Below are 24,215 nucleotides of genomic sequence, written 5' to 3'. Positions count from 1 at the left end.
TCATTGATGAACATTTGTAAAAGACGGGCAATCAGCTATTAAATGTGCACTGTGATCACATGCACTATTGTAAATTGTAAATTGTAGATTGACGTATTGGTTGGGTGTAAATTGATACTAACCAAGTGAATAGAGGTGACGGAACATAAGATAGAGATAATATGAAGTGACGATGATTATATGCTTTCAGGAAATGAAACAAAGACCGAATCATTGCATATCATGATTTAGTACAATACATAATACATACATGTATTATGTATAATAACTACTTGTGTGCATTTTGTATTGAATAAGTAACAGTATAAAAATAGTAATGTTGTGACGATGAGACTTTTGAAGGCGACGAAACATCAAACTATTCATTCACGATTAATAGTTAAAATAAGCACAAATTGTTCACGATATAATTGGTTATTCAAGTAGACGATACAAAATAATCCCTGGATGATATTGGAGTAGTATTGTTAGCAATTAGGTAATTAATCAATTAAGTTACCTGTTTCCAGCGGTGACTTCAACAGCGGTGAAGAACTTCTCGTTACATTTGAAGTTCTCTATAAGGGGTCCATACACGCCACTGATGTTCTTCTCACGTACAATCTTCTTGATGGCATCTATACCGTTGTTAAATGCCTGAAGAAGTAGACAAAGTAAAACAGGGAATTGAACAGAGGTGAAGCACTGATAGATGTGGATTCTGGTGGAACATTGATTCTGGGATTTTATCAATGCTGGATGATAATTTGTTCACGTGTCAGGAAAAACATGTTTCACCTCCCCACCACAATCCAGATATATGGACTGTGGAAGACGGAAATACGCTCATTTGAAAGTTGAGTAAATAATGAACGTTTAAAATGTATGTCACCTACAGCTACCCAAGATACACGTATGACTGTATCTCCATGAGGTTCGAATTTACACAACAGTATATATTAGTATAATTCCATGATTAATGTTACTAACGTTTGTTGTTACCTTACATTTTCGCATAATCTTTAGGTTCTTTTTACCTTCCACTTGATTAATAGATGTGGATTCTCGTGGGGATGTGAGGTACATTTGTTTACTTTAACAGGGTTCTGTTCAGCACAAGAAAGAGGTGATGCACATTTTGTATCATGGAACGCTTGTAACGCTTGTAACGCATGTAACTCTTGCTACCCTAAACCTCCTTTAGAGGTTTAGATTTATTTTCTGGACGAAAGCTTAGAAATAACCGAGAAATCGACCTTGTTATTAAACTCATTTTGATGACTGGACTGTTTCTAACCTAAAATTGCACGGGAAATCGATTAAACTAGGTCTCAGAACCCACAAACACTTCCTTATCCCTCAAAATTGATGTTTTACAGTTAATACGAGCGACAAGCAACATATATTTTGATCTTTCGGCTCAACTCATGACATAGGGGGCTAAGCTGAAAACGAAAGATTAAGGCAATCGTCACTTTAACTGATCGAACAGGTACTAACAAGATCGGTTGCAATTTTAAACCCCCCCCCCCCCACAGTTCGTATTGTACGTTAACACAGAACTAAACGTTCACATTATTTATAGTTTATGACGTAATCATGGCGTACGCGTGTTTATGATGCAGATAGTACCTTGAAATTGCCGAGCCAAGCTGTGGTTACGATAACAATGTGAATATAAAGTGACTCAATTTCAATCTGTTGAGCGAGGGATTTCGATCCGAGGCGGCGAGGAATCATACACTCATATCAAACTTCTTTACTTTTAGTCGTTCACATTTTGCACCGATGGACAGTTTTACGTCCTATTTTTGACAGTGTTGAGGTCGCTCCTTCAACTGACTGTGAAGTGTCGGTGATGCTATTTAATTGACGAAAATTTAATTGTTAGGTGAGGAACAGTCACCAAAATGAGTTGCTTACCTGCCGTGTGTTTTCGTACTCTGCTCTTCACTCAAGTTGCAAAGTTGCAACAAACATTTCTCTCTGAAAATTGTGTTAATACCTGTTTGATCAGTTAAGGTGACGATTGCCTTAATCTTTCGGTTTCAGCTTAGCCCCCTAGGTCATGAGTTGAGTCGAAAGATCAAAATATAAGTTGCTTGTTGCTCGTATTAACTTTAAAACATCAATTTTGAGGGATAAGGAAGTGTTTGTGGGTTCTGAGACCTAGTTAAGTTAAATCGATTTCCCGTGCAATTTTAGGTCAGGAAAAGACATCAAAATGAGTTAATAACAAGGACAATTTCTCGGTTATTTCTATGCTTTCGACTTTCGTTCAGAAAATAAATCTAAACCTCCAGAGGGGATAGCAGGAGTTACAAGCGTTACAAGCGTTACATGATACAAAATGTGCATCACCTCTTTCTTGTGCTGAACAGAACCTTACTACAATAAAACCCCGATTTACCACGGAGTTTGGGGGAAAGGAAACATCCGCGGTAAATCGGGGTTTGTTTGTTTACATTATACATGTTAAAATACAAACCACTAAGAATTGTAACAACATGGAAAGTTGTGGCAACTCTATCCACTTGTACTTGTGAGGATGTTAATTGCTACACATAACCCATTTATCATGCCTATTTGTGTCGGGGTGTATTTTGTGATTACGTATTTTAAGTTTTAACTATATTATGTAGTATGTTTCAGTTTTAACACATGTAAAGATATACGCGCATTTACTTCAGACTGAAGATGCATTATACTCTCATAAAAACTGATAAGTGTCACAATTTTTCAGCTCAAGTTATGTAACACAATGGTAACACAGCTGACAGCCACCTTACCGGAAAGAAAACGGCTGTTTCTCGGACTAGCTCTACTCGTCACTTTAGTTCTCTTCTTTGCACACACCAGACTACAATTTGAGGATTACAAAAAGTTTCACCTCTTTCTGGCCAGCACCCCGGTGTTATCCCACCGGATACAGCTGTGGTACGAAGGCAAATGTGTGGGCTCCTCTCCGGATGGTAGGTTACACGTCATGTTCTGTAACCCTCGGGAGGAGCAGTATTTCCAGTTGTTACCAGATGGGAGGTTGGTGTTCGGTAGTATGGGGAGTAACGGTGGCGGGATTGAGGGGAAATGTGTGCAGCTAGGAATGGGGAAGACCAGGTTAATGCTCGGAGACTGCAGCTCAGCGATCACTATCAGGTTGGATCTTGTTAATGGTTCGTACCTGCAACTCCAGAAGAACAGTAAGGTATACCAGCATCTGTATACGCAGGGTAATGAAGAACGATGTATTTCACCGATAAGCAAGTCTAACGAAGGACTGGTGCCTAACCTTAGCCCTGAAAACCGTGATCCTGTATCTCTCTCTAGTTGCCATGAAGAAGCTTCTAGAATAAATCTTATTGAAGAGAACTACTTCCAGGAGAGTGTCAAATATCTGCTTCTTCCTTTTCCTAAAGCAGAAACTAACTGTGATTTCCCTGCTTGTGGGATCAACAAGGTAGCTGTCCCTGTGGCCCTCCTCCCGACGGAGAAAGTAGAAAGGTGTCATGATGTATCTCAGTGTGTAACTGTTGTCATCAATACTGCTCGTAGGCCTGAGTTGGTACTGAGGATGATTCAGTCAATCAGAAAGTTTGAAAAGTACCAGAATCTGTCAGTCATCGCGTATGATGGTGGTGTTGGGGAATTATCTGACGAAATCATGGAGGAGATTTTGAGTTGTCCTAATCTGAAGTATATCATTGGGGAGGAGGAAGAAATTGGGATGGCTCAGGGTAAAAACTCAGCATTAAAACACGTCAACACAAAATATCTCCTATTATTGGACGATGACAACATGTTCACCGAGAAGACAAATTTAGAATTGCTTGCGGAGATTTTAGACACAACAGATGCAAGTCTGGTGGGAGTAGCTGACTCTTTATACAAAGCAGATACAGGCTTCATCAACTTTGGGTATCTCACAAGGAATGAAAGAAAAACAAGAAGATTATTTGTATCTCCCGAAACTTGTGAAGAAGTGAACGAAACAACCCTAAATTTTCCGACCTGTGTCAGATGTGAACTAACCTCAAAATATTTCCTGGTCAGAACACGTGATATAGTGGAGGTAGGTGGGTGGAGCAACGATCTATCAGATCTAGAACACAAGGATTTGTTTATCAGATTGAAAGCGGCGGATAAGAAGGTTGTGTACTGCCCGGAGGTTATCATTTCCAATAATAAACCAGGGAAACGGATGAAAAGCAAAACAGAAAACCGGATGACAAAATTGTTTGGTAGTAGGTGGAACATAGATGAAATAAATAGGTGATAATATAAATAAGCGATATCACTATTATCATTCTATAGAAAGCGTGTAATAAATGTTAGAATTTATTTATTATTATTTATACGTCATGTATTTTCCGATAAGGATCGGATACTGGTAATCTACGAAGAATACCTAATTTACAAAAATTCAAATAGAGTATGAGTATGGGTCTCATACTGTTCTGTTTTTAAACCTATTATCACAGAATCACGCATGATTTATTTAAAGATTTTAAATGTGTTTACACCTTTACACAATACACATTTACTATTTATTTGTCTACACATTGTATTTGTACCTAAAAAAGTTAAATTAACAAAAATTGTACCAGATTCTTATTAAATTGACTGACCTTGCTGACTGTGGAGCGGAGTTGACGTTCTGCCTCGTCCAGCTGTTCCTTGCTGGTATTGAGACTCTGCTCAAAGTTACTGTCCTGTCTCCACAGGTCCTTTCGTTTGTTTTGAACCTCGTCTCTTTTAATCTTCGCTTCTCCCAGCTCCTGGAGAAATGTTTGTAAGTTTTAGAGATATTGGAAAGTTGCTAACTACCCAACTCATTTGGTCTACTAGAAATTTTCGATTTCATAATATCTTCTACAAGGTGCCACATCAGGCCTCAGGGACCTATGTTATAAATAACAATGAATCGTAAGTGCTATAAGATTTGGTATATCTGAAACTAATTCAGCGTAAAATGAACCTTGTTAGTCTCTTCTATTTCCTTCTTTCTTTCCTCAAGATTCTCACTTCGTTCCTTTATATCCTCTGTTATCTTCTCTATCTTTTCTTTAGTGTCTGTAACCTCCTTTTCAACAGTTTTGGTTTGCTCCTCCTTGTCAGAGAGATTTGATCCGTACGTTTTCAGCTCACTACTTATCCACTCATCTCTCTTTTTTTGATCCGTGAATTCCAGATTTCTTCCTGTTCACCAAAAAATAATAAAAATAAGCTCTAAAACAATATTTTTTCCTACCTGAGCTGGGTCTATTGTTCCAAGCTACTTTTCTCTTTTAAATTTACGTTGAAAATAAACAACCAAACAAAATAATCATTGAACACAAGACTTTAAACACCCTACGCGCGTGGGGTGGACTCCTGGGGTGGACTTTTATTCAGCGCGTATTTTGTAGCCTGTTCAACTTGACGTTTTGATTCGTTACTATCTCAATGTCACAGATACACAGAATGTGAGGTGATCATCTTAAAGAGAAACGTCTCAGCTTTCACCTGGTGTAAAGTTTATCTTTGTACTCAAAATATAGCTCGCTCAGTGTGCAATAGAAGTTGACAATACAATAACCACGTCTGCGACCGGTCGTCAGGTACCGGAGTGTTGCACAAAATTGGGTCCCTAAATTAAAATTCTATGACACAGTTACCATGCAGAAATGTCTAGGGAAACATTTGGTGAAAGTTTCAACTCTCTACTATAAAAATAGCGATAGTTATTGACGATAAACCGTGAGAAACTCCCTCTTGTCGAGATCAACGCTCTAGGAAACTCCCTTCTGTACCACGTGACAACGATTTGAGCGTCACGTGGCCGTCACGTGACAAAAGTGCGCGCATCGGATGGAGCAGTCTCGTGGGAAATCCTGATTGCCTGATCGATCTCGTGGGAAATCCTGATTGCTACGGAAAGGGCTGACAACCACAGTTATTTCCCTTCCTCAATTTTCCAGTTCACTTGCTCAGTGCTGTCAGTTTGTTTTTTGTTTGCCCTGCTATATAAACTTCACTCCGTCATAATCCCTACTCCCCTATCCAATGAACTGTTTCTGTTACAGCTGCCATTCTGTTGACTGGACCCTAACTTAGTCTTATCATTTTCACTTGATAACTTTATCCGTGTGCACTTTCTCGAAACTCAACTTATCTTTGTCAAGACTCAGCTAATCTCAGAACTAAATGTTGCCTTAACAGACTTACTTGTCACTGCACTGGGCCCTCCTTTAAATGCAAATATCATATGAGCAGCTGATCGATTTATTGCTTGAACTGTGCATCCTTTTTAAAAATAAATAAGGTCAATTTTACTATCGTGAAACTTAGTCACTGAAGACAACGCAATCTGGCTGTGCCGGTTCCCCTCTGCCTAGATCACTTAGAATATCCATAGTTAGCAATACTTTTATCGTTTAATGCAGCGATATAGCCAGTTATCAATACTACATAGTAGATTTTAGCCTGTTCCAATCATCCTTATATCGCGTTAATGGAATTTATGAAATTGCCTACCGTTCAAATCGCTCTCTGTTGTTAGCACCACACTGATTAACTACGATGTTCCAATTTTTAGAATTATGTCCGACATAATTCTAATTTTTGCTGTTACAGCAGATAGTTAGGGTGTAATGGCACGCAGGAATAAGTCATCCCTGTCCTCCAAAAAGCCCATGAAAAGGTATTTGGTAAGCTATGTCTTTTCCAATATCAAATCCAATGTATCACAATCTGTGGACTTTCTACTCAAAAACTAGATTGATTAATTGATAATTCATTGCTGATTGTTCACGCGCCCTGTATGGAAGTATATAATGGTAATCCGCATACTCCAGAAGAATTGAAGCAATCTCAAAAGAAAAGAAGGGAATCTGGATCCTTCGTCGGATCGTTCAAAAGGCTTAGAGGGGAGCTCTACGCTTCACTGGCATGCAAAGCAGGGAGAGTGACGGAGGCGGAGGCACTGCTGGCTGCTGGAACGGGACATTACCAAGCTGGACAGAACGCAGTTTAACCCTTTCATGGACGCGATCAACTCAGGTAAATCATTCGGACCGCCTTAACAATATGGGTTTATTGGTAATAGTAGCAAGAGGTTTTAGTCATGCGTTTGATTACAGCACAGTGTGAAACCCTGAAGCATACGTCGAGGCTCTAAACTCTGTTTTGGTCTAATAATCAATTATTTGAATATTGAAGGATTAATTTGGTAACTTGATGATCACACAATTAACAGGACAGGTCGACTGTGCTAGATGGCTGCTGAGGCAAGACGGTTTAAAGCTTCAGACCGAGATATGGTCGTTTTGTAGGGAGAGGGTGCTAGAGTCATTGCTAACAGCTTAACAGAAGGTAAAAATCCTGAACTTTTGTTCATTGATTAAAAATCACCATTCAGACATACAATCGTCAGATGTAAAAATTATTTATTCACTATTTTGGATTACATTTAGTTACAGGACTAACATGCGACATCGTCGTTGACCTTTGTCTTTAATTCAACAAGGTAGGGAGAGCGATCCATGGCTGTCCCGATAGACCCACTCAGACTCCTGCCGGAAGATACTCCTCCGGTTGATCCAGATGAGACAGTTCTAGCAGATGATCAGTTACAGACTGAAGAACATATCCCGCAGATCAATGCGTCAACATCTGCAAATGAAGGTACTTCAATCTGCTCTTCTTGTATATGTCTTTGTGCCTGCGTCTGTGATTGTACTGAAGTGTACTCTGTGTGTTTGTGTCTGTGTCTGTCTTTGGTTCATGTGTGTGTTCTCGATTGTACTGCGTGTGTCTGTAATTGTAATGTAGTGCACTGAAGTGAACTATGTGTGTTTATGTGTGGTGTGTCTGTGTGTGTCTGTGTGTACTGTGTCTGTCCTGTGTGTCCGTCTGTGTCTGTGTGTGTCTGTGTTTATGCCTGTGTCTGTGTGTCTATGTCTGTATGTGTTTGTGGGTGTGTGTCTGTGTGTCCCTTGTCTGTGTGTAACTGTGTCTGTCTGTGTGTCTGTCTGTGTGTCCGTCTGTGTCTGTGTTTATGCCTGTATGCCTGTATGTCTGTGTCTCTGTGTGTGTGTGTCTATGTCTGTAAGTGTTTGTGGGTGTGTGTATCTGTCTGTGTGTGTGTGTGTGTGTGTGTGTGTGTGTGTGTGTGTGTGTGTGTGTGTGTGTGTGTGTGTGTGTGTGTGTGTGTGTGTGTGTGTGTGTGTTCTTTCATAGAAGTTGTCTATTTCCAAGATACGAAGTTCGAAAAGCTAGCATTTAGTAATAGACGAATTTTGCCAGCTGATATCAGAATCGACATGATGATGGTACTACAGCGAGATGCTCATGGAAACGGTTCTCCGTTTGCTTTCCTCCTCCCACGAGCAGTACAAAAGTGTGGGTTCAACTTTAATCTGATAGAAGATAATCGTATGCGGAAACCCAAGCCCGGCCATGTCTGTACATAATAACGAAAAGAAACCGGTAAGTTTCTAATCATGTAAATGTTCGGCCGAAACGTTTGCATTCATTTAGACTAGTGACGAAAATCAACAATCGTTTGCAGTTTGGTTTGCAAAATCGACAAAAAATAGTCATTCCCCATGGCCATGATATTAGAATTCTGCCCGTTGAAATCGGCCACTCTGATTTTATCATTGAACTTCACATTGATGACATGTTCATTCTCTACAGGTTATGCTGCGAGGCGTTTACCTCCGATAGATGTTGAAAATGCCCCACAGCATTATAAAACATTTGGACCGCCGAGGGGGCCAAAAACCTCCTCAATCGAAGAGCTTAGTAGACATGCCAGCAACCTACAGAGACTTCAAATTCTCAGGGAAAACCCCTTTTAGGACGGTAATAATTAATTGTTTAGTTAAAAAATTTAATAATAGTTTTTGGTGTGATTATGAATACAGTATCGAGCCTCGAGGGTACCTAAAAGGGTATATAAATTTCATTATGCTTATATCTTTTACTATCAATGAATACAAATCGCCTTCTTAGTTAAAAACCCAAAATAATTAAATCTTGCTACAAGGCATTTGATATTTTCAACAGACCGGTGAAAGTCTCATCTTTTTAGGAAGCTTAACTCCGACATCCCCCAAAATTTTCTACGCCCCCAGATCACAAAGGGCTTTTGATAATTTGCTTCCCGCCAATTCGATTTTCGAAGCCCGGGGGGGAAGAACAAAAACGAAAAACCCCCCCTCGCAACGATGTCCCCGCGGACAAGGGAAGAAAGGGGCCTCGGTGGTCACAAGACTGGATAATATTTATTTTTTAAGCGTTGAGGTTGCACGAAAGCTATGTAACGGGACTATCAATTTTTAGGATTTTTTTTTGGATTTGCAGTTTCCCGGGTTTTATTGTGATTTTAACTGTAAAAAAATATAAGGTTCAAGTTGAAATATCGTCGCCATGATTAGTATTTTGGAAAAATGTTCACGTTGAAATTTGCTTTTGTTTTCAGCAGTCTTCCTGGTTACTTTCTACGTGTAATGCGCTACGATCCCAAAGTACTTAGCTATAATTCATAGTAAACCCAACTGCAAGAAAGAGTAAAAAATTTGGTTTGACGGAAAACTTTCCCTTTTTTTTTAGAACGGTTATACCTAGTGAGGGGGGATATTCATTAAGGGTTTTCACAATAATTTGTCTTGTATTGGCCTATGACGGCTGTTGAAAAAGCCACCCGTCAATTGCGCCCCCGCAAGGGGCCACCCCCGTAGACCCCCCGTCAAAATTTGAAATTTTCCCCAAAAATTCTGATTAAGCTGTTTGTTTTCATAATTTTGAAATTTACAGTAGACCCTTCAAATTTTTACCAAATTTACTCCAGACTTTTTGATGGTAACTTGTCATAGAATTTTTTTTTAGGGGCCCAAATTTTTGCCAAAAACTCCGGGACCGACGACCGGGGCGCAACTGGTTATTGTATTGTCAACTTCTATTGCACACTGAGCGAGCTATATTTTTGAGTACAAGATAAACTTTACACCAGGTTGAAAGCTGGAGACGTTTCTCTTTAAGATGATCACCTCACATTCTGTGTATCTGTGAAATTGAGATAGTAACGGATCAAATCGTCAAGTTGAACAGGCCTACAAAATACGCGCTGAATAAAGTCCACCCCAGAGGTTCCACCCCACGCGCGTAGGGTGTTAAAGAAAACCCACCCTTCTTGGCGTAAAGCTCTGTCCTTCTCTGGCTCGTTGATCCTCAGCTGAGAGTTGCAGGATTCTTCTAGATTCTTCTGTTCGTGGAACTGGGGAACTACTTGGTTGAGTGCTTCTGAGCTGTCTTGATTCTGCTCTTCGACCTGGGCTAGCTCCTCCGCTGAGGTACCCTGAAAAGAGAAGTGTCGGTTAAATGGGTAATGGGTGTCAACTTAAAACATAACTTAAAACATTTAACTCATTAGAGCATTAGGGACGATAGGGTCGTTTTTATGACCCACCTTTTCTAGACGAAAAACCAAATTACTAAACGCTATAACGAATCTATAGCATATATGCTCAAAATTTATTGGGCTTCATTATACGTAGCCCAATACATTTTGAGCATATATGCTATAGATTCGTTATAGCGTTATAACTCATCTCGAACATTAACTGGGCAAACAGCTGATGCAACAAATGTAAAGTCTGCTCAATTCCAATCATACCAATGACTCTGGTTCTACTAATCTCCAAAAAACTGTTCCAAATAATGGACGACTGTGGACCTCCCTTGGGGGGTAAATCTCATTAATATTCATCGATCCTTAGATCGAGTTCGCTTGGGTCCTTTTCTGATTTTTAAATTGCGTTCATCAGCAAAAAAATCCGCCACTTCGAGTAACGCAGTCTGAAAAATACAAAAAAATAATTAAAACAATTTTGATCCCCTTAAAAAATTTAAACAAAATAAAAAAAAATCTTGGGTTAGTTAAAATATGATCACGCAATTTGCGGTGTTAGATCCCTTAAACTCAAACTCCTTTAGATCCCTTTCTAGGGGTTTAATCTCGTTTGGGAGTGGTAGAAAAGGGGGATTGTTTAAAGTCTTTCGTCCTTCCCTCCTCGAGCCCCGGGTGATTAGCGACTCCAACTTTTCCCGAACCCTCTTAAATTCCCTTTTGTACATGGTGTACTCAAGTGACCCGGGAAATTTTGATACGTGTAATCATAGCGTAATCGCGTCGGTCGACTGAAACTAAATTTTAATTAAAAAAAATGTTCATTCTACATATTGTGTTTATTCCTAACAAGTACATTGTTCATTCCTACATGGTTCAGTTTTTTTACCAGTCTTTTTTATTCCTACCCGTAATTGTTCATTTCTCCCGTTTACTGTTCTTTCTACCTGTGCATTCGACCCATTTTTTTTTACTCCTTCAGCTCTTCTTTTTTTCCTCGAGATTTTTAGTCTTCCTCAATGTCTAGAAATCGTCTATCTTTCAAATTTTCCCTTTTGGTCCTGGGAAAAAAATGTTAGTTATTGGGGGAAAACACCAACTTAATAATTTAAAATATATCGAGTTCTAAAAGTTTTCCCGTTTTTCAAACCAAGTCACTATTTTGACAAAAAAAGAAAAGTTTAAGAGAAAAGATAAAGAATGGAACAAGAACATATCTAAGATGCTAAGAAAGTATTTTTTCGCACCTTCAAAATACCCAAAATTCCCCTTCCCTCAAAAACCCCTTTACCAGCTTTCCTCAGGGGAACTTCAATCGCTGACTGTCCGGTGCAACAGCCATCTGGTTTATTCGGCCTTTTTTCACGATGTAGTAGGGGGGTTACTTTGGGGAAATAGAGATTAAACGATTTATCACATCTGTCTTCCTAGAAAAATCGCTTTTTAATACAAAATAAATAGCCAGCTCAGTAAAAATTCTTCATTTTCGAAAAAATAAAATCTTTTCAAAAACTCTGGAAAAAAAAAATCATAAAAAAAACAAAACGGGTTAACACATAAAAAAAAAACAAAAAGACCACGTGACATTCTTCTTATCGAGGAATACTGATCCTTCTTAAAAACCCAAATTTTCTGTCTAATAGGACCCCTCCTTTTTTATTGGTACTGTTTCAGGTTACAAACGTTATCTCCACAACGCGTTACAAAAGTGGTCCGCTACCCTCATGGGGTTGCTGTCGTTGTTCTGGTCTCATGTATGAACTCATCACTCGCACAAAACGGATCGCTGAAGACAATCAGGTTTATAAAATATTACTTTGAAATAATGCCCTTTTTAAAAGGATCTTGCAGATTAGCTGAACTGTGATAGAATTGTGAAAAATGGTAAATAAAAGCCAAATCTTACCCAAGAAGAAGTTAGATTTTCCAGATCCGTTCCTTCCCACAACACAGTTATGGTGAGGATGGAATGGTTCCACGACCACTTCATTCCTGCTAGCTCCGAAACCCACAGATCACCACCTAGAATTAGTGATTTTTAACAATTTTAACAAGTTTTAAGGCAAATTAAATATTAGGCATATTGAGCAAATTATTAGGCAAAAAAATTAAATTCAGGAGATAACTGACGGAATATCGTGATGTAAATGTGAAAATGTGATTACCTGCTTGATAAACATGACAGGGGTCTGCCCTTGCTATTAAAATATTACAGGTTAGATTTTAAAATGAAATTAAACTCCTGATACGGTTGATAATTCTAATACTATAATTCCTGAAAGCAATTATTCACTTCTTTTTTACAAGCTACCTCTAAAATTTACTGTGTCAATGGTTGGATTGTTACAGAAGGGGCCTGGGGCCAGGGAAAACTGGCTCAAAAATAAGTCATAGAATGTGAAAATAGGACGTAAAATGTGAACAATTCATAATGATCAGTTTTCTGGCCAAACCCTCTGCATGTCATCAGGAATAAATAAAAGATTGATAAAAAAACATCAACAATACAAAATTCCACAGAAGCTTCACAAAAATTACTTTGCGTCAAGGTGACAAATAAAGTCATAATTGTTTTTGTAACATTTCTTGGGTAAATCGATAAAGGCGTTCTACTTCAAGAAACAGTTCATGATTGCGTTGACAATGACAGGCGACAAGCACTTTAACGAAATGTCGAACATTTGAATAGCTCTATTAATATTGGTCAATATAGACAGGCTTTATCGGAGTATCCCTGTTCCAGGTAAAGCTTACCCAGTTTAGCAATGAACATTCCTGTTGAAGTGGATAAAGCTGTGCCCAATCCATCAACCTGTTGGGCCCCTCGGACCAACAAGATCTTTAATTATAGTGGTTCTTTTCTAAAGTTCCCTTATTTGGGGAATTTGTCAAAACCCTTTCCTTGAGAATCAAAGTTTTGTATACCTTTTAAGTCAAATTTATTTTACGGGTTTTAAACATTAATTGAATTAACCCCTAAAAAACCCTTTGAAAGGGACACTACAGTGACTTTGGTCATTAGTCCAGTGAAAATTTTTAAAAAAAAAACACCGATAACGGGTCTACCAAATGAAAACCGGGTGTTGGTCATTAGTCCGGGGAAAAAATTTCAAAAAATTCGGGGCCTTCAAATGTAAGGGGAATAGTTTCCGTGTTGATTAGTTTTTAATTGAGCATTAAAGAGGCCCGCATCGGCGATTAGAAGCCGTGTTTCGAGCGCTAACGGTAACAACACTGCCCGACTATATCTGAATTTTTGTTGCGATAGCAACAAGTTACAATTCAAACGTAGCTCTCAAATAAGCTACAAGTTCAATTCGAATCGGAATTATAAAAAGACTCTCAATATATGAACCTTATCTCCGAAGGTATCTATTTAATGAATTAATGGAAGTATTATTATATTTGAAGGCTTATTATACGACTCTATCATTGTGTTCAAGTAACCATAAATTGAGACTGATTAAAAGCTCTAAAATCTAAAATATAAAATATAAATAAACCACAACGGCAGTAGCCAAAACTGGTGCCCTCCTGGTTCGAATTGACGATCTCTTCATATCAAGCTTCAATTACTGAAACATCAAACTTCAATCATTGAAACATCAAGTTCAATAAAATGGCTGAACTGGACAATGCAAAGAAGGAAATAGACAATTTGAAGAAGCAGCTACATGAAATAAATGATAAAAATGAGGATCTGAAGACATATGCCGACAAACTTAAAAATACAGTCAAAGACACTGCAAAGAAGAACGAAGATTTGAAGAAATATGCAGACGATTTATCGGACCGAAATAATAATATGCTCGAGACTAATCAGAAGCTAGATAATGAATATAGAGAATGCAACATGAATTGGACAAACGAACTCAGCTTAAAGAACAGGAAATGGATAAAGCCTATCTTGACGGACAGAAAACTGGAAAATTGGAGCTTCTGGAGAAATGGGACGGAAATAGAAAATCAGATATACCGCTAAGAAAACCCGACATCTTTCGTCACGGGGGAAACTTTAAAACGATGGCTAAAGAATTTTCAACATTTTGCGGACTGCATCGAAAATCCCAGAAAAACAAGAGATTGGATGTATTAATTACCTATTTGGATCAAACATGTCAATCAAAAGTCGACACATTGAATTTCGACAGAATGCAGAGGCTGGATTTTGAAAGTTGTTGTGAAAAATTGGTACGAACAATAGAGGGATCAAATTCGAAAGCAGAATGGAGAACAAAATTATTCTCAGCAAAGCAAGAACCGACTGAATCAATCACGATTTTGTAACTCGTCTTAACGACATGGCGGAGCGTTGTTACGGCACAGAAAAATCAACAATTAAATCGCAGATTTATACGACTGTTTCATGATGGTACGAAGGCAATATGTGTGGGCTCCTCTCCGGTTGGTAGGTTTTAACCGTCATGCTTCTGTACACCTCGGGAGGAGCATTATTTCCAGTTGTTACCAGATGGGAGGTTGGTGTTCGGTAGTATGGGAAGTAACTGGTGGCGGGATTGAGGAGGAAAAGTGTGCAGCTAGGACTTGCGGGGAACGACCGGTTAATGCTCGGAACTGCCAGTCAGCGCTCACTATCAGTTGGATCTTTGTTAATGGTTTGTACCTGCAACTCCAGAAGAACAGTAATGTATACCAGCATCTGTTATTACGCGCGTGTACTGAAGAACGTGTATTTCTAACGATAAGCAAAGTCTAACGAAGCTCGTTGCCTAAACCTTAGCCTGAAAACCGTGATCCTGTATCTCTATCTAGTTGCCATTGAAGAAGCTTCTTGAATAAACTTATTGAAGAGAACAACTTCGCAGTGAGAGTTTCAAATATCTGCTTCTTCCTTTTCTAAACAGAAACTAAACTGGGCTTTCCCTGCACTGTGGGATCAAGCAGGTAGCTGTCCTGTGGCCCTCCTCCCGACGGAGAAAGTAGAAAGGTGTCATGATGTATCTCAGTGGTAACTGTGTCATCACTACCTGCTCGTAGGCTGAGTTGGTATGGGATGATTCAGTCAATCAGAAAGTTTGAAATGTACCAGAATCTGTCAGTCATTCGCGTATTGATGGTGGTTGTTGGGGAATTATCTGACCGAAATCATGGAGGAGATTTAGAGTTGTCCTAATCTGAAGTATATCATTGGGGGAAGGAGGAAGAATTGGGATGGCTCAGGGTAAAAACTCAGCATTTTAAAACACGTCAACACAAAATATCTCTATTATAGGACGATTGACAAACAAGTTCACCGAGAAGACAAATTTAGAATTGCTTGCGGAGATTTTTAGACACCAACAGATGCAAGTATGGTGGGAGAGTAGCTGCTCTTTCTACAAAGCAGATACGGCTTCTTCAATTACACAATGGAACACAGACTGACAGCCACCTTCCGGAAATGAAACGGCCTCGTTTCCGGACTAAGCTCTACTCGTCACTTTAGTTCTCTTCCTTTGCACACACCAGACTACAATTTGAGGATTACAAAAAGTTTCAACCTCTTTCCGGCCAGCACCCCCCCGAGTGTTATCCCACCGGATTACCAGCTGTGGAAACGAAGGCCAAATGGGTGGGCTCCTCTCGGATGGTAGGTTACACGTCTTGTCAGTAAACCTCGGGAGGGCCGTATTTCCAGTGTTACCAAGATGGGAGGTGTGTGTGTTCTGGTAGTATGGGGTAGTAAAACGGTGGCGGGATAGAGGGGGAAATGTGTTGCAGCTAGGAATGGGGAAGGACCAGGTTAATGCTCGGAGGACTGCATGCTCAGGGACGATCACCTATTCAGGATGGGATCTGTTACTGGTCTCGTACCGCAACACTCAGAAGAACAGTTAAGGTATACCGCATCTGTATACGCAGGGGTCTATATGAAGATCGATGTATTTCTCGATAACGCAAGTCTAACGAAGGCTGAGTGCCAAACTTAGCCCTGAAAACCCGTGTCCTGTATCTCCTCTCTAGATGCCATGAGAGAAGCTTCTAGAATAAATCTTATTGAAAGAGAACTATTCCAGGAGAGGGTCAAATCATCTGTTTTCCTTCTTCCTCTAAAGCGAAACTAAACTGTGATTTCCCTGCTTGTGGGATCAACAAGGTAGATGTCCTGTGGGCCCTCCTCCCGACGGAGAAGATAGTTAGAAAGGTGTTCATGATGTATACTAGTGTGTAACGGTAGTCATCCAATACTGCTCGTAGGCTGAGTTGGTACTGAGGGAGGATTCAGTCAATCAGAAAGTTTGAAAAGTACCAGAATATGTCCGTCATCGGCGTATGGATGGTGGTGTTGGGGAATTATCTGACGAAAATCTGGAGGGAGATTTTGAGTGGTCCTAATCTGAAGTATTCATTGGGGGAGGATGAGAAAATAGGGATGTCCTCAAGGGTTTTAAAACTCAGCATTAAAACACGTCCAACACAAAAAATATCTCCTATTATTGGACCCCCCGATGACAACTTGTTTCACCGAGAAGACAAAGTTAGAAATTGCTTGCGGGCGATTTTAGGAACCAACAGATGCAAGGTCTGGTGGGAGTAGCTGACTCTTTATACAAGCAGATACAGCGTTTCATCAACTTTCACAATGGTAACACTGCTGACAGCCCCTTACCCGGAAAGAAAACGGCTGTTTCTCGGACTAGTCTACTCGTCACTTTAGTTCTCTTCTTTGCACCACCAGACTTACAATTTGGGTTACAAAAAGGTTCACCCTCTTTCTGGCCAAGCACCCCCCCCCACGGTGTTATCCCACGGGATACAGCTGTGGTACGAAGGGAAATGTGAGGGCTACTCTCCGGCATGGTAGGTTACACGTCATGTTCTGTAACCCTCGGGAGTGGAGCAGTATTTCCAGTGTTACCAGCTGATGGGAGGTTGGTGTTGGTAGTTAGGGGAGTAACGGTGGGGGATTGAGGGGAAATGTGTGCAGCTAGGAATGGGGGGAAGACCAGGTTAATGCTCGGAGATGCAGCTCAGGCGATCACTTCAGGTTGGATCTTGTTTATGGTTCGTACCTGCAACTCCAGTAGAACAGTTAGGTATACCAGCATCTGTAACGCGGGTATTGAAGAATACGATGTATTTCCCGATAGCACGTCTTCTAACTGAAGGACTGGTTGCCCTAACCTTCGTCCTGAAACACCGTGATCCTGTATTCTCTCAGTTGCCATGAAGAAGCTTCTAGAACTAAATCTTATTGACGAGAACTACTTCCAGGGAGCGAGAGTGTAAATATCTGTCTTCCTTTTCCTAAAGCAGAAATAACTGTGATTTCCAATGCTTGGGGCTCAAAAGGTAGTGTCTGTGGCCCCTCCTCCGACGGAGAAAGTAGAAAGGTTTTTCTGATGGTATCTCAGTGTGTAACTGTTGTCATCAAATACTGCTCGTAGGCCTGGTTGGTACTGAGGATCGATGCAGTCAATCAGAAAGTTTGAAACAGTAACCAGAATCCTGTAAGTATCGCGTTTATGATGGTGCGTGTTGGGGACTTATCTGACGAATCATGGGGAGATTTTGCGTTGTCTAATTGAAGTATATCATTGGGGAGGAGGATGAAATGGGATGGCTCAGGGTAAAAACTCAGCATTTAAAACACGTCAACCACAAAAATATCTCCTATTATTGGACGTTGCCACATGTTCACGAGAAGACAAATTTAGAATTGCTGCGGAGTTTTTAGGACACAACAGATGCAAGTTGGTGGGAGTAGCTGTCTCTTTATACAAAGCAGATACAGGGCTACATCAACTTACACAATGGTTCACAGTGACAAGCCACCTTACCGAGGGAAAGAAAACGGTGTTTCTCGGGACTAGCTCTACTCGTCACATTAGTTCTTTTTTGCTCACACCAGACTACAATTTGAGATTTACAAAACGTTCACATCTTTCTGGCAGCACCCCCTGGTGTTCTTATCCCCCGGATACAGCTGTGGTACGAAGGCAATGTGTGGGTTCCTCTCGGATGGTAGGTTAACGTCTGTTCTGTAACCCTCGGGAGGAGCAGTATTTCCAGTTGTCTACCAGATGGGAGGTTGGTTGTTCGGTATGTATGGGAGTTACGGGAGTAACGGTGGCCGGGGATTGAGGTGAAATGTGTGCGTAGAATGGGGGAAGACCAGGGTTAATGCTCGGAGACTGCAGCTCAGCGATCACTATCAGGTTGGATCTTGTTAATGGTTCGTACCCTGCAACTCAGGAAGAACAGTAAAGGTTTATACCAGCATCGTATACGCAGGGTATGAAGAACGATGTATTTCACCGATAAAGCATGTCTAACCGGAAGGCTGTGCCTCAACCTTAGCCTGAAAACCGTTATCCGTATCTCTCTCAAGTGCCATGAAGAAGATTCTAGAATATATTCTATGAAGGAACTACTTCCAGGAGAAGTGACAAATATCTGCTTCTTCTTTTCCTAAGCAGAAACTAACTTGTGATTTTCCTGCTTGTGGGCTCATCAAGGAAGAGTCCCTGTGGGCCATCCTCAGGACGGAGAACGTAGAAAGTTGTCATGTTGTATCTCAGTGTGTGTAACTGTTGTCATCAATACTGCTCGTAGGCCTGAGTTGGTACTGAGGATGATTTCAGTCAAGCAGAAAGTTGAAAAGTACGAATATGTCAGTCATCGCGTATGAAGGTGGTGGTGGGGAATTTCTGACGGAAATCATGGAGGAGATTTTGAGTTGTCCTAATCTGAAGTATATCCATTGGGGAGGAGGAAGAAATTGGGATGGCCTCAGGGTAAAAATCAGCATTAAAACACGTCCAAACACAAAAATATCTTCCTTTATGGGGACGATGCCAACTTGTTCACCGAGAAGGACAAATTTAGAATTGCTAGCGAGATTTTAGAACAATCAGATGCAAGTGCTGTGGGTAGTAGCTGGACTCTTTATAAAAGCAGAGATACAGGCTCAATCAAACCTACACAATGGTTAACTACAGCTCTGACAGCCACCTTACCGGAAAGAAAACGGCTGTTCTCGGACTAGCTCTACTCGTCCTTTAGTTCTCTTCTTTGCACACCAGACTACCAATTTGAGGATTACAAAAAGTTTTCACCTCTTTCTGGCCAGGCACCCCGGTGTTATCCCACCGGATACAGCTGTGGTACGAAGGCAAATGTGTGGGCGCCTCTCCGGATGGTAGTCACGTCAGTTCTGTAAAACCCTCGGGAGAAGCAGGTATTTCCAGTTGTTACATGATGGGAGGTTGGTGTTCGTTTAGTTTGGGGAAAGTAACGGTGCGGGATTGAGGGGAAATGTGTGCAGCTAGAATGGGGAAGACCAGGTTAGGCTGAGAGGGACTGCAGCTCAGCGATCACTATCAGGTTGGTGGATCTTGTTAATGGTTCCGTACTGCAACTCCAGAATGAACAGTAAAGGTATACCGCATTCTGTATACGCAGGGTAATGAAGAACAAGAACGATGTATTTCACCGATAAAGCAAGTCCTAACGCAGGCTGGTGCCTAACCTCTAGCCCTGAAACACCGTGATCCTGTATCTCTCTCTAGTTGCCATGAAGAAGCTTTAGAATAAATCTTTTGAAGAGACACTACTACCCGGCGAGTGGTCAATATCTGCTTCTTCCTTTTCACTAAAGCAGACACACTACACTGTGATTTCCCAGCTTGTGGGGCTCAACAAGGTAGCTGTCCCTGTGGCCATCCTCCCGACGGAAGAAAGTAGAAAGGTGTCATGATGTATCGTCAGTGTTGTAACTGTTGTCATCACTAACTGCCTCGTTAGGCTCTGAGAGTTGGTTACTGAGGATGATTCAGTCATCAGAAAGTTTGGAAAGTACCAGAATCTGCAGTCATGCGTATGATGGTGGTGATGGGGAATTATCTGACGAAATCATGGAGGAGATTTTGAGTTGTCCTAATCTGAAGTATATCATCTGGGGAGGAGGAAGCGAAATTGGGATGGATCAGGGTAAAAACTCAGCATTAAAACACGTAAACAAACATATCTCCTATTATTGGACGATGACAACATGTTCACCGAGAGACCAAATTTAGAATTGCTGCGGAGATTTTAGACACAACAGATTGCAAGTTTGGTGGGAGTAGCTGGACTCTTTATACAAAAGCAGATAAGGCTTCATCAACTTACACAATGGTAAACACAGCTGACAGCCACCTTACCGGAAAGAAGGAAAACGGTGTTTCTCGGACTAGCTCTTACTCGTCACTTTTCGTTCTCTTCTTTGCACACACAAGACTTCAACTTTGAGGATTACAAAAAGTTTCACTCTTTCTGGCCAGCACCCCCCGGTGTTATCCACCCGGATACAGCTGTGGTTCGAAGGCTATGTGTGGGCTCCTTCCGGATGGTAGGTTCCACGTCATGTTCTGTAACCCTCGGGAGGAGAAGTATTTCCAGTTGTTACCAGATGGGTGGTTGGTGGTTCGGTAGTCCCTATGGGGCGTAACGGTTGGCGGGATTGAGGGGAAATGTTGGTGCAGCTAGGACTGGGGAAGACCAGGGTTAAGGCTCGGAGACGCAGCTCAGCATCCTCTATCAGGTCCCTGGTTCTTGTTAATGGTTCGTTACCCTGAAAACTCCAGAAGAACAGTCAACGGTATTCCAGCATCTCGTTTATACGCAGGGTAATGAATGAACGATGTATTCACGGATAATGCACAAGTCTATCGAAGGACTGGTGCTAACACCATTAGCCTGAAAACCGTGATCCTGTATCTCTCTCTTGTGCCATGAAGAAGGGGGCTCTAGAATAAATCATATTGAAGAGAACTACTTCCAGGAGAGTGTAAATATCTGCTTTTCTTCCTTTTCCTAAAAGCAGACAAATAACTGTGATTTCCCTGCTTGGTGGGAATCAACAAGGGTCGCTGCCCTGTGCCCTCCTCCGACGGAGAATGTAGAAAGGTGTCTGATGTACTCAGTGTGTAAACTGTGTCTATCAATTACTTGCTCGTAGGCCTGAGTTGGTTACTGAGGATGATCAGTCAATCAGAAAGTTTGAAAACGTAACAGACCTCTGTCAGTCATGCGTATGCTGCGTTGGTGTTGGGGACTTATCTGACGACTTCATGAGGGATTTTGCGTTGTCCTAATTGAAGTATATAATTGGGGAGGGAGGAAGGAAATTGGGGATGGCTCAGGGTAAAACTCTTCATTAAAACACGGCACCCTAAATAATTCCTATTATTGGGACGATGACAATCATTTTTCACCGAGAAAGACAAATTTAGAATTGCTTGGCGGAGAGATTTTAGACACAACTGATGCAGTCTGGTGGGAGTAGCTGAACTCTTTATACAAAGCAGATACAGGCCCTTCCTCAACCTTACACAATGGTAACACAGTGACAGCCACCTTTACCGGAAAGAAAACGGCTGCAGTTTCTCGAATAGTCTACTGTCACTATAGTTCTCTTCTTAGCACACACCAGACCTCTATTTGAGGGATCTCATCCAAAAAAGTTTCACCTCTTCTGGCAGCCCCCGGTGTCTATCCACCCGGATACAGCTGTGGTACGGAAGGCCAATGTGTGGGCTCCTCTCCGGATGGGAGGTTACACGTCATGTTCTGTAAACCCTCGGGAGGAGCAGTATTTCCCGTTGTTACAGATGGGGAGGTTGGTGTTCGGTGTATGCGGGAGTACACGGTGGCGGGGGATTAGGGGGGGGAAATGTGTTGCAGCTAGGAATGGGACGACCAGGTTAATGCTCGGTGAATGCAGATCAGCGATCATATCAGGTTGGATCTTGTTAATGGTTTCGTTACCTGCAACTCCAGAAGAACAGTAAAGGTATACAGCCATGATGTATACGCAGGGTAATGAAATGAACGATGTATTTCACCGCTAAGCAAGTCTAACGAAGGCCTGGTGGCCTAACCTTAGCCCTGAAAACGTGATCTGTATCTCTCTCTAGTGGCCATGAGAAGCTTCTAGAATAAATCTTATTGAAGAGAAACTACTTCCAGGAGGAGTGTCAATATCTGCTTCTTCCTTTTCCTATAAGCAGAAACTAACTGTGTGATTTCCCTGCTTGTGGGATCAACAATGTAGCTGTCCCTGTGGCCCTTCCTCACGACGGAGAAAGTGAAGGTGTCATGATGTATCTCATGTGTGTAACTGTTGTCATCAATACTGCTCGTAGGCCCTGAGGTGGTATGAGGTTGATTCATGTCAATCAGAAAGTTTGAAAAAGTACCAGAATCTGTCAGTCATTCGCGTTATGATGTGGTGTTGGGGAATTATCTGACGAAATCAGGGAGGATGATTTTGAGTTGTCCTTAATCTGAAGTATATCATTGGGGAGGAGGAAAGAAATTGGATGGCTCAGGGTATTTTTAAAAACTTCAGCATTAAAAACACGTCAACACCAAAAAATTTCTCTATTATTGGACGATGACAAAATGTTCACCGAGAAAGACAAATTTAGAATTGCTAGCGGAGATTTTAGACACAACTCCAGATGCAAGTCTGAGTGGAGTAGCTGACTCTTTATACCAAGCAGAATAAGCTTCATCATTTACACAATGGTAACAAGTTGACAGCCACTTACGGAAACGAAAACGGCCTGTTTCTCGGACTTGCTCTTACTCGTCACTTTGTTCTCTTCTTTGCCCACACCCCAAAGCACAATTTTGAGGATTACAAAAAGTTTCACCTCTTTCTGGCCAGCACCCCGGTGCTTATCCCTACGGATACAGCTGTGGTACGAAGGCAATGTGTGGGCTCCTCTCCGGATGGTGGTTCACGTTGTTCTGTAACCCTCGGGGGAGCAGTATTTCCAGTTGTTACCAGTTGGGAGGTTGGTTGTTCGGTAGTATGGGGAGGAGTAACGTGGCGGGATTGAGGGGAAATGTGTGCAGCTAGGAAGGTATGGGGGAAGACCAGGTTAATGCTCGGAGACTGCAGCTCAGGATCACTATCAGGTTGGATCTTGTTAATGGTTCGTACCTCGCAACACCAGAAAGAAACAGTAGTTTACCCAGCATCTGTTTCGCAGGGTAATGAAGAACGATGGTAAATTTCACCGATAAGCACGTCTAAGAAGGACTGGTTGCCTAAACCTTAGCCCTGAAAAACCGTGATCCTGTATCTCTCGCTAGTTGCCATGAGAGAAGCTTCTAGAATAATTTATTGAAGAGAACTACTTCAGGAGAGTTCAAATATCTGCTTCGTCTTTCCTAAAAGCAGAAACTAAACTGTGATTTCCTGCTTGTGGGATCAACAGGTAAGCTGTCCTGTGGCCTCCTTCCCGACGGGAGAAAGTATGAAAGGTGTCATGTTATATCCTCAGTGTTGTTAAACTGTTGTCATCAATACTGCTCGTAGGCTGAGTTGGTACTGAGGGATGATTCAGTCAATCAGAAAGTTTGAAGTTCCCAGAATCTGTCAGTCATCGCGTATGATGGTGGTGTTGGGGAATTATCTGACGAAATCATGGAGGGATTTTGAGTTGTCCTAATATGATATATCATTGGGGAGGAGGAAGAAATTGGGATGGCTCAGCGATAAAAAAACTCAGCATTTAACAACACGTCAACACAAAATATATCCATTATTGGACGTTGGACAACATGTTCACCGAGAAGCCAATTTAGAATTGCTTGCGGAGAGTTTAGACACAACAGATGCAAGTCTCGGTGGGGAGGTAGCTGACTCTTTATACAAGCAGATACAGGCTTCATCCAACTTACACAATGGTAACAAGTCTGACAGCCCCTTACCGGAAAGGAAACACGGCGTTTCTCGGGCTAGCTCTACTCGTCACGTTGTTCTCTTCTTGCACACACCAGACTACAATTTGAGGATTACAAAAAGTTTCACCTCTTTCTGGCCAGACCCCGGTGTTATACCCACCGGATA

At 41.3% G+C, this 24,215-nt stretch overlaps 1 protein-coding gene across 1 annotated transcript in view; it reads right to left on the bottom strand.

Annotated features, from left to right (window-relative positions):
* The window catches only part of LOC134823203 (structural maintenance of chromosomes protein 3-like), a 32,817-nt gene extending 13,938 nt beyond the window's left edge, over positions 1-18,879 (bottom strand). The window contains 12 exon segments of the mRNA XM_063834594.1: positions 500-636; positions 4,605-4,754; positions 4,955-5,175; positions 10,149-10,203; positions 10,205-10,318; positions 10,949-10,964; positions 11,680-11,796; positions 11,950-11,974; positions 12,090-12,155; positions 12,276-12,364; positions 18,359-18,521; positions 18,798-18,879. Coding sequence (XP_063690664.1) covers positions 500-636; positions 4,605-4,754; positions 4,955-5,175; positions 10,149-10,203; positions 10,205-10,318; positions 10,949-10,964; positions 11,680-11,796; positions 11,950-11,974; positions 12,090-12,155; positions 12,276-12,364; positions 18,359-18,521; positions 18,798-18,879 — 1,235 coding nt within the window.
* Between the last annotated feature and the right edge of the window lie 5,336 nt (positions 18,880-24,215).

The sequence above is a fragment of the Bolinopsis microptera genome, chromosome 11 (assembly GCF_026151205.1).
Source record: "Bolinopsis microptera isolate Bmic1 chromosome 11, MBARI_Bmic_1.0, whole genome shotgun sequence".
NCBI classification, from domain to species: domain Eukaryota; kingdom Metazoa; phylum Ctenophora; class Tentaculata; order Lobata; family Bolinopsidae; genus Bolinopsis; species Bolinopsis microptera.
This window is presented reverse-complemented; position numbering and strand designations above follow the sequence as displayed.